This window comes from Mastigoproctus giganteus, chromosome 4, assembly GCF_048544385.1.
Source record: "Mastigoproctus giganteus isolate SK-2022 chromosome 4, ASM4854438v1, whole genome shotgun sequence".
In the NCBI taxonomy this organism is placed as follows: domain Eukaryota; kingdom Metazoa; phylum Arthropoda; class Arachnida; order Uropygi; family Thelyphonidae; genus Mastigoproctus; species Mastigoproctus giganteus.
In genome coordinates, this window is record NC_143578.1 from 189,534,253 (window position 1) to 189,548,004 (window position 13,752).

Consider the following 13,752-nt stretch of genomic DNA (forward strand, 5'->3'; position numbering starts at 1 on the left):
ACGTGGACTAATGTTATTAGTGGAGTTCCTCAAGGTTCAGTGTTGGGTCCGTTGTTGTTTTCGGTGTTTATGAATGATATTGATGATGGGATATCAAGTTTAATGTCCAAGTTTGCAGATGATACAAAGGTTGGCAGGGTCGTTAAGGACAATACTGACGCTATGCTGCTGCAACAGGATCTGGACAGGTTGAACAGATGGGCTGAGAGGTGGCAAATGAGGTTTAACATCGACAAATGTAAAGTGCTGCATATGGGAAACAGTAACCCCAGAGCAACGTATCAACTCTGCGGTACTACACTGACAGTGGTGGAGAATGAAAAGGACCTGGGGGTAATTGTGCAGGCAGATATGAAGTTCTCTGAGCAGTGCAGACGAGCTGCAAGAGTAGCTCATGGTGTCTTGTCAATGATATACAGGAATTTTTCTAGCAGGGATAAGGAGGTGATTATTCCCTTGTATAAGGCAATGGTTAGGCCACATCTTGAGTACTGTATACAGGTCTGGAGGCTCATTTCAAGAAGGATGTAGAGCTGCTGGAACGGGTACAGAGAAGGGCAACAAGATTAGTAAATGGAACAAAGGGTTGCTCTTACGAAGAAAGGCTTAAGTTTTGCAAATTACAGAGTCTGGAGACTAGGCACCGGCGAGGTGATCTGATAGAGGTGTATAAGGCTTTGAATGGTTTGAGCATGCTCAATGCCAATGGGATTCTTCATCTTTCTCAGAATAATCACCTGAGAGGGCATAAATTCAAATTGAGGAAGGACGGATGTCGGATAGATGTGCGGAAATTTGCCTTTGGCCAGCGGGTGGTTGGTTGGTGGAACCGACTTCCATCACTAGTTGTTGAAGTTGATAGCCTAAACAAATTTAAAGCTCAACTGGACAGGTATTTCGAACGAACGGAGGGGTGAAATGGGAGTGGGTTTTTTTTTTTTTTTTTTTTTTTTTTGTTTTTTTTTGGCTGATGCTGAATAAGCTTGCTTTCTTGCATCATATGCCTCTGCTAATGCTAATGCTAATGCTTACAGTCTGGAAAACTCGTACCCACCAATTGGCCCATTACAGTGTATTTATCTTGTAATTATGTTCATACTTAACTTTATTTATATTTAATTATATTATATTCTAACTTAACTATATTACTTTTGCCACTTTGTACACAACTGACCTTAAATACATGATGCACGGCTCGCAGACATTCGTTCAGGGTCCTAACTATAGGAACGGGTTTGCAACCCCGAACTACCCTAGCCCAACTACATATTTCTACCATAATCATCTTTCCACTTTACTAGCCTCTACATCTTATGCCCTGTGAGCCATTAGTTTACCGAATGCGAAATCAGAGCTCTATTTTTCTAACTTTATCCAACCTATTTTTCGCCTTAAACAAAGTTTAAGGCGAAAAATAGGTTTTCTATCGCTGCTTTGTCAGCTATTATATTTCTTAACTATCCTGGGCAGTTTGAGCATCATGTACTTAACCTAGCGTAGCTTCACCGTCTCCACATTATTTCAAAATAACACACACCAAAATTTGTCTAGCGCTGGGCGCTGCTAGCGTACACATGCATATATACACTGGCAACCAGCTGACACGGTCTTTTCTGTCAGTCCGGCATGTAGCGGTAAGTTCTTGTCATTCGGATTTTCCTTGCCTTTGTCTTTGCCTTTTCTACTTTCATAGCATTCCACTTACTTCTGTAAGGTCATCCATGTTCTGTATGCTATAACTTATTAACACATTATGTAATTGCAAATTTGGTATAACGTTATTCAAATTTTATTCAAAAACTTTATAATTGATATTACCACGTGGACTTTCGCACGTGTACTTTGACATACAGAACATGTTGGAAACAGAAGTAAGAGCATTGCTGTCTTTTTCATGATTTTGGTGGATGACCTCTGATGAAGACACAAAAATTATGAAAGACTCTGCAATGCTATCTCCACCTAGGTCGTCTCTTCAAAAATATTCTTTTGGTCTACTTTTCTATCGTTACAATTATTTTTCCGGTTCCTTTCTTCCCACCTTCGTTCACAACATATATCGCTACCAGGGAACACTGTATTTTCATTGGTTCATTTCCATGCATAAACATCTACTTAATGTATTTTATACTAGTAATATTTCATATATACATTATGGCTGTAGGGTACTTTTGCGATAGCAGTGACCCTGATCCATAATTCACGTTATTGTAACTCTGTCTTATCTAATCTTATTCTTAATTTTCTTCCCCCTATAGCATATAACTTCTCTATTATATTATTCTTGATGATTATATATATATATATATATATAGACAAATGTTTATATTCAGTGTATAGGGAAGGGATGCCGACCTATCAACTGTAATTACCATGGAAAAATTGAGAAGGCCTGTAAGGTGAAGGAGATAATCTGAAATAAATTAACATAAAAATAAAAATGATAATGATGTTACCTAAAGTAGTGTGTCCTAGGGCTTTAACTACTTCTTCAAAGGGTTGGCAGCCAAAACTGTAAGAGCCACCACAATAAGCAGGGTCTCTGTTTTTGTTATGATGTATACATGCGAAATGTATAAATCGTAGCCGACCCGACAGAGACCAAAAAGAAAGGAATAAAATTTCAAACAACAAAAAGAAAAAAAAAAAAAAAAAAAGCTAAAAAATCCTAAGTTAAGTATTCCATCTCATGTTTACAGTGCCAATTTCTTCCTTGGTGGCGGAAATTTGAACAAATTTTTTTTCTTCTACAAATCACTTCCCTGTAATGACATACCCACAGATTTTCACAGTGCTATCTCTAACCGTTTTGACACTAGGGTCTCCTGAATAGGGAAACTTATTTTATAACCACCCAGTACATAAAGCATTTCAATTTTTATTAAAATCCAGAACAAAATTTTAAAAAATAATAATAATAACTTAGCCTCATTACAGAAAGCTGAGTGAATATCACAACGTGCAGTGAAATAAAAAAAAAAAACACCAACCAGAAATCATAAAATTCAAATAATAACTAGAATAGGTATAAACAGATGTTTTGCAGCAAAGTTGTAAACAAGGGACAAGAAGCAGCATTATAATTCGGCATTGGGAGATTTGTGTGCCTATTATCTTGCAACCCCCGCTGTCTTCACACCTGCCCCTGAAAAAAAAAAAAAAAAAAAAAAACCAAATGTTTAGTTTGTTTTGGTGCATCGCGTCGATTGTTGTGTTCTGTCACACTGCAAAAGAACAAATTTTGTTTCGTTATTTATGTCAGGAATGTTGGAATTTTTTTTTTTTTTTTTTTGCTTAGAAATCGTGCTTTCAATTAAACAAAAACTAAATTATTCGAAAGTTTAAAACAGTGCATCCGTTAAATCTCTAATGAACCATAATAATGTTGGTGATAATAAGTTTCAGTGATAATAGGTGACCAAACGATACGTGACATTGTAAAAAATAAAGGGAAGCTTTAGATTTAAAATCAACATCAATCGTAAAAAATAAATGCATGTCCAATATGCACTACTTGAGTATTGGACACGCAAGTAGTGCATGTTAAATTTTTTCATTTATCGGCATATTTTTTATGTAGGAACATACTGAACGTTTTTCGATACAGTAAGCCAGACTTTTGTAGCTTCGCACTTACGTTATGCAATTTATATATTTTTTCTTTTTATGACTGAAGATTTCAGTGAAGGGGACACACATATTTCACCATAATAACGTAAAAACCCACAGAATTACAGTTATCAGTATCTCATCGCAAATGCAAGAAAATCAAGTTTACTACCAGTTTATAGTGAATTGCACTAACAGAAAAGCCCAATAACCCGGAAAGTGCAAATTATTTTTATTGTTTTATGGCAGTGACCTCCAGAAATGTGAGCTCACGTTTAGTGATAATAGCAAGTTTTCACCTTAACCCTGTGAAGTTCTTTTCAGAAAATTTAATTTTGACTGTTATCATGGTGCCAACTAAGAGAATAAGTGGCAGCGGTACTAGGAAATCTACCAAGAAAAGGAAAGCGATCGATTTAGATCAGAAAATTAAAATAGTAATAAATATGAAAATGGCCAAACATTAACAAGTATCGTGCAGAATTCAGATTTGTCAGTGGCAACAGTGAACACAAAAAAGGAGAAAGACAGAATACCAGAAGCGGTGAAGCGATCGGCACCAATGAAGTCAACTATAATAACCAAGGCTACGAAATACAAATTGGTTTTTACAGTACAAAAACTATACAATATCAGTGTAAAAACACCATAGACAGTAAAAAATCATAAGTTTTTTCTTCCTTTTATGTTTTCTTTTCTTATGTGCCACTTCACTGCTGTCCCCAGATAAAGTTTTTAATTGAATTAATTAAAAATATATAACTATTTTTCTTCTGAGGATATTAAGTGGTTTTTAAAATTTTGGCATATCAGGGTTATAGTAGCAATATTTTATTTGTCATTCCCGAGTTACATAAAACTTGATTACATAAGAATTCCTGGAATGTATCTCTTACATATGTTGGGGATTTACTGTATTTTCGGATTAACCAGGAAATCAATTATCCGGGAATTTTTTTTTCTTACCATAAATTGTACTATGTAGTCATAGCTGACATTATATGCAGGTCTTCATTTGGTAAAATTCATTTCTTCCCATATAGATTCGATTTGAGTTTACAGATTTGAATTGTGTGAGTGAATAAATTCATACAAAACAAAGCAAATTGTACACTGTAAGAACTATAGAACTGAGAAGAAGAATGGGGAGTCTGAAACCTCTGAAGCAGTACATTTCATGTTTTATTCAGCCTATGTCAGTTTCTCTGCTAATAATTACCAAGACTAAAGTATAAATGCCATATGGGCCCATCCATCATGGCCATAAAATAACAATTTGGCACACCCAGGGTCCTGAGCCAGATATCATCATTCTTCTCTTTCTTGACAATTCCCTTTTCTCTCTCTCTCTCTCTCTCTCTGTCAGGGTAACTCAATTTTTTTTTATTTTTTTTTTTCAGCATAAGCCTCAGGCTTCCTTGCACCATATGGCTAATAATAATAAATAAGTGAGAAAAATGCTGTTATTCAATTGCTGGTTAGTTTTTATTTTTATTTATTTATTTTACTAAAACAAGTTTTGTAAAATAAGATAGCTATGGTATCTTTTTGGTGTGCATATGACCAGGAAAAAAATTTTCACAATAAAATTCTATTACCCACCTTGCTAAAAATTCCAAAATTTGGTGTGTAATATTGAACTACCTAAGTCATGAAAGCCTATTTTTAAAAAAATTAGCACTCATTATAAATGACATTTTAATACTGGAAGGTTTATAACAATTGCTGACCATGAAATATATATAATTATAAATGTTTGTGAGAAACTCTGAACATCTACATTTTATTTATAATCAATAACCACAATGTAATCATAAAGCATATAAAAATAAGTCACTATAAATTATTAACAATTACTTATAACTGAATTTTTAAAGTTTCATTAATGACATACCAATTATGCCTCAGTAGCAGCAGCATGTATTAACACAGGTAATCCTTTTGCTTCCAAAATTTAAGAATAAAATATTAGTATCAAAATGCTTGTCAAACTCGCACATTTCAAGTTAACCGATTTTCACTGTATATAATAGATTTTATTTTATTTTTTCTTTCTCTCTTTTTTTTTTTTTTTTTTTTTTTTTTATGTGGATAAAACAAGAATTATGTACTTATGAGCATATGATTCACAGACAGATATCCTAGTTGTTTAACAGCAGTAACATCCAAAACAACTCTCACATGATAGCACTAGCCTGCAATACTTAAAACTACTGCTATCATGTGAGGTGTGTTGCTTTGGATTGTCTCAATAAAAAAAAAAAAAAAAACCTCCTCAAATTTAGATCTCATGACTGTGGCTATCACAAAACAAAACCACAACTATTAGCAACTGATAGAATCTCTCTCTCTCTCTCTCCTGATGCTGCTTAAAATAGTCAAAAAAAAAAAAAGAAACAGAAAAGTCGGAGAATCAGTTGTAATACATTATATAGGGTTTTCATTTTTAAAAGTAAACCCACATTATTTGTATAAGGTACCTAATAACAATCACTGGTGTAACTGTGTGAGGACACTAGGGTTTTACGTAACTAGAGGAAGTGACAGTTTTGCATTTCAGAAGTTCAGCTTGTCACCATGTTTGAACTGCATGTGTCATTACTGGTGAATAAATATGCTGCATTAAACAATCAAGCAACATGCTTTTTTTGTGGAATCTTATTCAGGAACCAACGCTTACAGTGAATGTCAACAAAAATCTGCTGAAAAATTTCTTAACAAACTATCTATATAAAGCTGAAGTTTTCAAGATAAAGAAGTTTCATGGGTATAGATCAGCTGGGAAAAAAAGAATATGAAAGAAGTACTGTTCTTACACATGACATTTTAGACAAAATTAGACAAACATTTTTTCAATCTCCAAACAAATCTCTAAACTCAGAGATTTGAGCATTGGCATTCAAAAGCAGATATCACTTGGTTCAACTCATTTCACCATTCAAAAAAAAATTTCCTATAAGAAATCCACAGTATGTATAAGCTGCATGTCAGGACAATGTTAAAACATTATGAGACTCTCACTGGTTTTAAAGTTTACTTTGCTGTGAAGGTACTGAAATTTATTTCACTGATGAAACATGGTTTCACGTTAGTGGCTACATTAACAGTCACAATTGGAGAATAAGAAACTCTAAAAATGTATTTTTTTTTTATTTTCAAATCCCATACCAGCCACCGCCCCCCCCCCCCCCCCAAAAAAATTGTTTAGTGTGGCATATCTCTAAGGATAGCAGCACAAATTTTTTAAACAATCTGTCGATTGTGATATTTACCAAGGAATGGTAATGCAGTATTGCATTGTTAGAGGAAAACAAATAACACATCTGTCTCCAACAGGACAAAGCAATCTGATACACTGTATGCTCAACTGCTGAAATGCGGCAAGAATTTTTTGGGAATTGAATCACATAACAAGGACTTTGGCCACCTAGGTCTCCTTATTTAACATCCCCAGAAGGTTATTAAAGCAGAAAACTTATGAGAGCAAACCACAATACAAGGTATTCAGCAACTCAAAGCAAACAATGAAAATAGTCAGAAATGCAATTTCAGTGTTTGCTTGAAAAATTTACAAACTTTGTTGCATTACTTTCAACATGATCAAAAGAGTGAATTTATGTATTGCTAATAACAGACAACACATCCAGCATTATTTATGAACTATTATTTGTTAATTATTCTGATAATAAATTCTTTTTCTTTTGATTATATTTGGGTTTACTTTTAAAATTAACACCCTGTAGTTTGAGAAATTCAACAGCCCAAAAATTTTTTATAAGATAACAGAAGAATCGGACAAAAATGTTAAGAGAACTTGTACAAACAAAATACGGTTAAACAAACTGCAGGCACGTGAGTGGATACAGTCTATCTGTGTATCGTATGCTTATGTGAAAGTCAGTTAACATTGCTGTCTGATAATTTTTTTTAAAAAATTATAATTTTTTAAATTTAAAAAGAATTAAAATTTACCATCTTAATGAAGAAAGTTTTGGTAAAGCAGAAGCTAGAGGCCAAATTAGTACTCCTACTATCAGACGCAGAACAAGAAGAATAATACCCAAGGGAAAGTATATAACCAGGAAGTAAAGATCTTGATTTGTGCTGCATCTAAAAAATTTATAACAAAATAGTCTTCAAAAATGTAAATTATCTTATAAAAACTTGTAACTCTTTGAAAATAAATGCATATATTAAAAAAATAATAATTTGAATAATTCTTGTAATAACTTACTACAAAAAGTAGCTGACCACATAAAAAGAATTTTTAGGGTGATCTAAACAGAAAAGGTTGATGAAACCTACACCTGACCCTGCATACTACATCAAGTATAAATTTGTTTATAAATAAGTTATCTAAAGTTTTCACAGCAAGACTACAAGAAATCATTAGCAAAAATATAAGAACAGCAATAAGATAAGATAGGAGCAAATAATTTTTTGCATGTGAGCAGAAAAGGAAATGGCTGAAACACCAGACAGTGCAGAACAACATTACTATTAATGGCTAAAAAAACATTTGATATACAGAATAAATATTTTGCATCAAGTTCCATGTGTGAACAAGTTTATAAATTTGAGAATACCAGTTAGCCTAGCTAATAGCAGCAGACACATTAATGCTTTTATAAGCAAAAAGGTATCTAAAGAGTACCAGAGGCAAAAGTTAACAATTAGCATTAGCAGAGGCATATGATGCAAGAAACCAAGCTTATACAGCATCAGCCAAAAAAAAAAAAAAAAAAAACCCTCCCATTTCACCCATCCATTTGCTCCAAAAGTTTGTCCAGTTCTGCCTTGAATTTATTTAAGCTGTCAAATTCCATGACAGATAGAAGTTTGTTCCAGCAATCAACCACCCACACACTGGCTAAAAGAAAATTTCCACACATCTACTCTACAACTATCTTTCCTCAGTTTGAATCTATGCCCCCTCAGGTGCATAATCTGAGAAAGAGGAAGAATCCCATCAGCACTGAGCCTGCTCAAACCATTCAAAGCCTTATACACCTCAATAAGATCACCTCGCAAGAAAGGCTTAAGGTCTGCAATTTGCAGACCTTAAGCCTTTCTTGGTAAGTGCAACCCTTTGTACCCCTCACAAATATCGTTGCTCTACATCTTTCCAAAAATGAGGTCTCCAGACCAGTATGCAGTACTCGAGGTTTGGCCTAACCACTGCCTTATACAAGGGGATAATCACCTCCTTATTCCTGGTAGAAAAATTCCTGTATATCATTGAAAAGATTCCATGGGCTGCTCTTACAGAATGTCTGCACTTCTCAGAATACTTCATATCTGACTGCACAATTACCCTCAGTGTAGTACTGCACAGTTCATACATTACTCAGGAATTACTACTACCCATATGCAGTACTTTGCATTTGTCAATATTAAACTTCAGTTGCCACCTCTCAGCCCAACTTTTCTAGATCCTGTTGCATTAGCATACTGTCATTAATGTTATTAACAACCCTGTCAACCTTTGTATCATCTGAAAACTTGGACATTAAGCCTGATATTACCTTCATCATTTAAAAATATAGAAAACAACAATGGGCCCAACACCAAGCCCTGGGGGACTCCACTATTAGCATTAGTTCAAGAAGAGCAGCATCCATTAATTACCACTCTCTGTCTTCTTGCCCTCAACCATCCCTTTATCCATAGCAGCAACTTGCCCTTAATTGCATACTGCTCCAATTTGTATAGTAGTCTTTCATGTGCAACAGTATCAAAAGCTTTTCTAAAATCCAAGTATATGGTATCAAATATTTTGCATCCCATTCCTTTGTGTAGTACTTCCCCTTAATAATGTTGTGTCTGAACTATAACTGCAGTCTTGTCTAGATGATGCTGAGATGTTTCTTTAACCAGTGACTCCATTATTATCCCCCGAAACAGAAGTTAAAACTAACAGGTCTGTAATTACTCATGTCACCCTTTGATCCCCCTATGTGAATTGGGGATATATTTGCACATCTCCAGTCCGTGGGGCCCTCTCCTCCTGAGTCCGAGGATGCTCTCATAATTATGGCTAAGGGGCTGCTTTCTTTCTTTACTGCCTCCTTTAATATAACTGGATAGATCCCATCCACCCCAGATGCCTTTCTGATGTTTGACTTCAACAATTTCTCCTCCACTTTGCTCTAATTTATTAGAAAATCATTTAGCTCCTTGTTAGACTTGAATAAGCTTCTGGCCTCCACTTCCCTACAGAATTCCTCATGTGTGAATGTAGATGCAAAATATTCAGTTTGTAAGCCACCTGAGCAGGATCATCGACAGTAATCAATCATCGACATAAGGCATCAAAACAGTTGAAGAAATCTATCCAACAGTGTTAAAAGAAGTTATAATTCAGGTCACAAAACTTTTAGCTATAATAATGAAGGCACCTTTATAGTCATGTGCAGCTCCTATAAACTGAAAATTCAGAAAAGTTTGTACCATTCAAAAAAGGTTTGAGGTGTGAAACATGCAATTTTTTTTTTTTCTGATGGGTTTTACTTCTGTACCAGGAAATATTCCTGGTACAGAAGTAAAACCCATCAGAAAAAAAAAAAGGGTACAGTAGAGGAATGATGTGTATTGACTGCAATTTTATATTCTCTTTTGCACTATAAAACCACACTGTTAACCCAACAATTACTAACAATACCTTTCAAGAAAAGTTTTTGTCCCAATTCTTCCATTAAAAATACGAGGAATCTTCGTTGAATAGAGTAAAAATGACTAGGCACAACTATGATCTGTAGACTTGTCTGCTTATTTAATGGTTAAGGGAACGGTGTGCCCAACTAACCATTAACATACAGAGGCTGTCATAATAGTGAATGCCTATTTGACTCGCTTTTGTACAAAGTGGACCAAAATGGCACAACAAATAAGTTATTGATGGAAAAAAAAAAAAAAAAAAAATCATAGTTAAGTAGTAGAAGATTAGGCAGGCCTATCCAACCACTTAAAAGCCAGTGGGCAATTTTGAAAATAAAATCCAAGCAAGGGACAACATACATTTTATTTATTCACTTCAACATATTAGAACTGTTGAAAAGTTAAATGTATCTGAAACAAACTTATAGGGGGAAAGGAAGTATACTTTAATCTGAATACTCTTATTGCACAGAGCTGAAATTTTTTTTTTTTTTCTAGTTAGCTTGGTCTATGAAGGTGAATATTTTTCAGAGATATGATCATAACTGTCATTCAACTTTGTACTTCAGCACTAAATTTTATCTGTAACAGTTTCACAATACAAAAGCAATATTCACATAAATATGATGAACCAAAACATGAATTAAATATAAGAGAATCTTGCAGAAACATGTATTTCTCAATATATATATTAAGGCTCAGCTACACTGACTATCATTTCAACAGAATAACTGACAGTAACTCTCAAGTGAGAATGGTATCTCACTTGAAGCAAAATAAAAAATGCACAATTAGCAAATAACAACATTGAAATATTATTTTGTATAACAACTGTAGTGCAGCAGCAGAATTTTTATTTTTCATACCTTAAAACATATTTATATAATGTCTCAATAAAATTTTCAACTATCCTGGAAACAACATACTTCCTTCAAGTTAGCTTCGCTAGACCTCAGATAAAGTGCAATTATTATGCTTATTTCTCCTCATGAATGAATGTCATCAGAAGAATTCTACGACATTTAATGGGGAGGGTTGGGATTTGTTGTCCCTAGTAACCTTTAATAATAATGATGATAGCAATGCAAGTACAATGTCCAGGTCTGCTGATCATGCAAAATGGTTTTCATAAGTAATTTTGATATGGAACTTCTTACTGAAATGCCCAGCTTCCCACTAATGAGGCATCAGTTAGCACTGATACATTCATCTGAGAAGCAGCAGATATTTTCCCAATGCTGATAAATATTCATTGTTGAATAATTCAGTTAATTAATAGATATTTATTTTCTGAATATGAGCAGGTTTTATGATAATTACACATCCATATCAGTGATGTGTCTACATGCAATACATGTGTATAATATGGTACAATGTGATAGGTTAAAAATGGCATTTTTAGTTCAAATTTATTAAAAAAAAAAAAAAAAGTTTAAATCCTTAAAGCTTTTAGTTTAAATTAACCATGAAAAAGTAAAAACAACCCAAGTCCATACCTACAAATTATTTGCATATAAAGCTGTAAGAAAGCATGTTAATGTCATCCAATGGACTTTCCTGGATAAACAAGTAACAGACTATTACATAAAGCCAACATAGCAGAGTGGTCAGGCATAAGGATGCATAAGTACACGTGCTTTGAGTGACTGTAATTCAAGCTTGGAGGACTAATAAATGTGGTGATGTTTCTAATATTTTGTCTTGTCAACTCACCTGAACGTGTGATCATTCCAGATTACAAACACAAAATTTATTTATATGAGCCACACAAGTTAGGTGTTCCCAACATGGCTAGTAGAGTTCAGATGATTAGATTTCAAGATTGGTGTTATTGTCAGATATTACATTGCTGGCTTATCAATTCATGCAACTGTTGGCAGCCTACACTATTCAAAGTCAATTGTTGATAATATTATTGTGAAATGGCAGCATGATAATACCACTACTGTTTGGCAACACACAGGAAGAGCACACAAACTCATTCTCCATTGGCCAGAAGGTACTCTGAAGAGTGATATTGGGAAGGGTTCATTCTAATAATTTGTTCAAAAGTCAAAAGCAAATTTGTACACATCTATTCTGCAACCTATTTTCAATCTAAATTTATATTTTCTTGCATGTCATCTGAGAAAGACAAGATGCCATCATTTTATTTACTTAACACTATCAAAAACCTTAAATACTTCAATTAGGCAATGAAGATGTCTATTTTTCTGAGTCTGCATGCACTACAAAGCAAATCCTATCATTCTTGGTAAAAATATCCTTATAAGTCCCAACTAAACGGGTGGTCGAGAGTATCCATATGCAAGTCAAAGAATTTTCAGCTCCTACAATTGGATAAGTTTCTAAATTTTGCCATTTTATTGATCTAATTGTCACATTAAATCATATTCTATAAGTAGCTTTATAGTCCTAGTCACGCCTGTTATTTTTTAATTCAGCTAGAGATTTTGAAAGTAACTACTTAATATACTAGAACCTTTATATTGTTTGAATTTTGCCACCATTGTTATAGGTAGGGGAATTCAATTTTTTTTTAATTGTGGTAAATAGGTAGCTAAAGTTCGAATCACTTAGGGTAGCACTAGTTGGATAATTTTGTTATATATTATAATTAACTTAACTTTCAGGCTTAACAGTATAGCCTAATACAGAGTTTCCCAAACTGGGGTCCACAGACCCCCCCCCTTGGGGGTTCATACGCCAGTTCCATGGGCGGTCTGCAAAACAGACCATCTGAAACTGGTCAAATTATTCATTCTATGTATAGCATATTGATGATGAATAAAGTTATTATTATATATTTATGTTAAAATAAGAATAAAGTTCAGTTGTTTTAAACCTAAAACTGAATTTTCTTTTCAGAAAGTGCAATGTTCATACATATATATAAACGTGCATATACATATATATACACAGAGAAACATATGCATATATATATAGGGGTCCAAAAAACTTTTTAATTTTTGAACGGGATCCCCGTAAACTTTTTTGAAAGGGTCCATAGATCTCAATAGTTTGGGAACCAATGGCCTAATACATATAACACAAACTAGGTAACACGGTAGGTATTATTACTGCGTAATTGGTGTATCAATAAGAACATTTGAATTTTAATTATATATAATTAATAATGTAAACTTCATAGAATAACCGGTGCAATGCATTAGACATTTCTTTAGTGTAGTATTTTTAATTATACTGAATTTGAACAAAACCATTCCTTACACCGGAGCAACAAAACAAAGCAAAGGGCTCAAGTTTCGGGGGGGGGGGGGTGAGTGCCGTAGCTCTAGGGAGAACTGAGGGAGAACATTTAACTCCGAATCATGGCCTTCTGAGATGTACGGCTTGGAATAACACAGAAGATAATTCGGACAACTGAGATGACCAGTGGTTGAATCAACCAATAAATGGGATTCTGTCAGAAAAAGTACAAGGGGTCTGGCAGACTAAGTGGAAATGCACATCAATGAGATTAGA

The 13,752-nt window shown here is 34.1% G+C and overlaps 1 protein-coding gene across 3 annotated transcripts in view; it reads right to left on the reverse strand.

The window, feature by feature from the left end:
* LOC150087274 (lipid droplet-regulating VLDL assembly factor AUP1-like) overlaps positions 1-13,752 on the reverse strand; it is a 194,603-nt gene that overhangs the window by 175,357 nt on the left and 5,494 nt on the right. For 2 of the 3 annotated variants that reach the window (XM_090371932.1, XM_090371935.1), the window contains exon 2: positions 7,582-7,719. The exons of the other annotated variant lie outside the window; for it this stretch is intronic. In XM_090371932.1, coding sequence (XP_090228058.1) covers positions 7,582-7,719 — 138 coding nt within the window. The remainder of the gene's footprint in view (positions 1-7,581; positions 7,720-13,752) is intronic. 3 annotated transcript variants of the gene reach the window in all.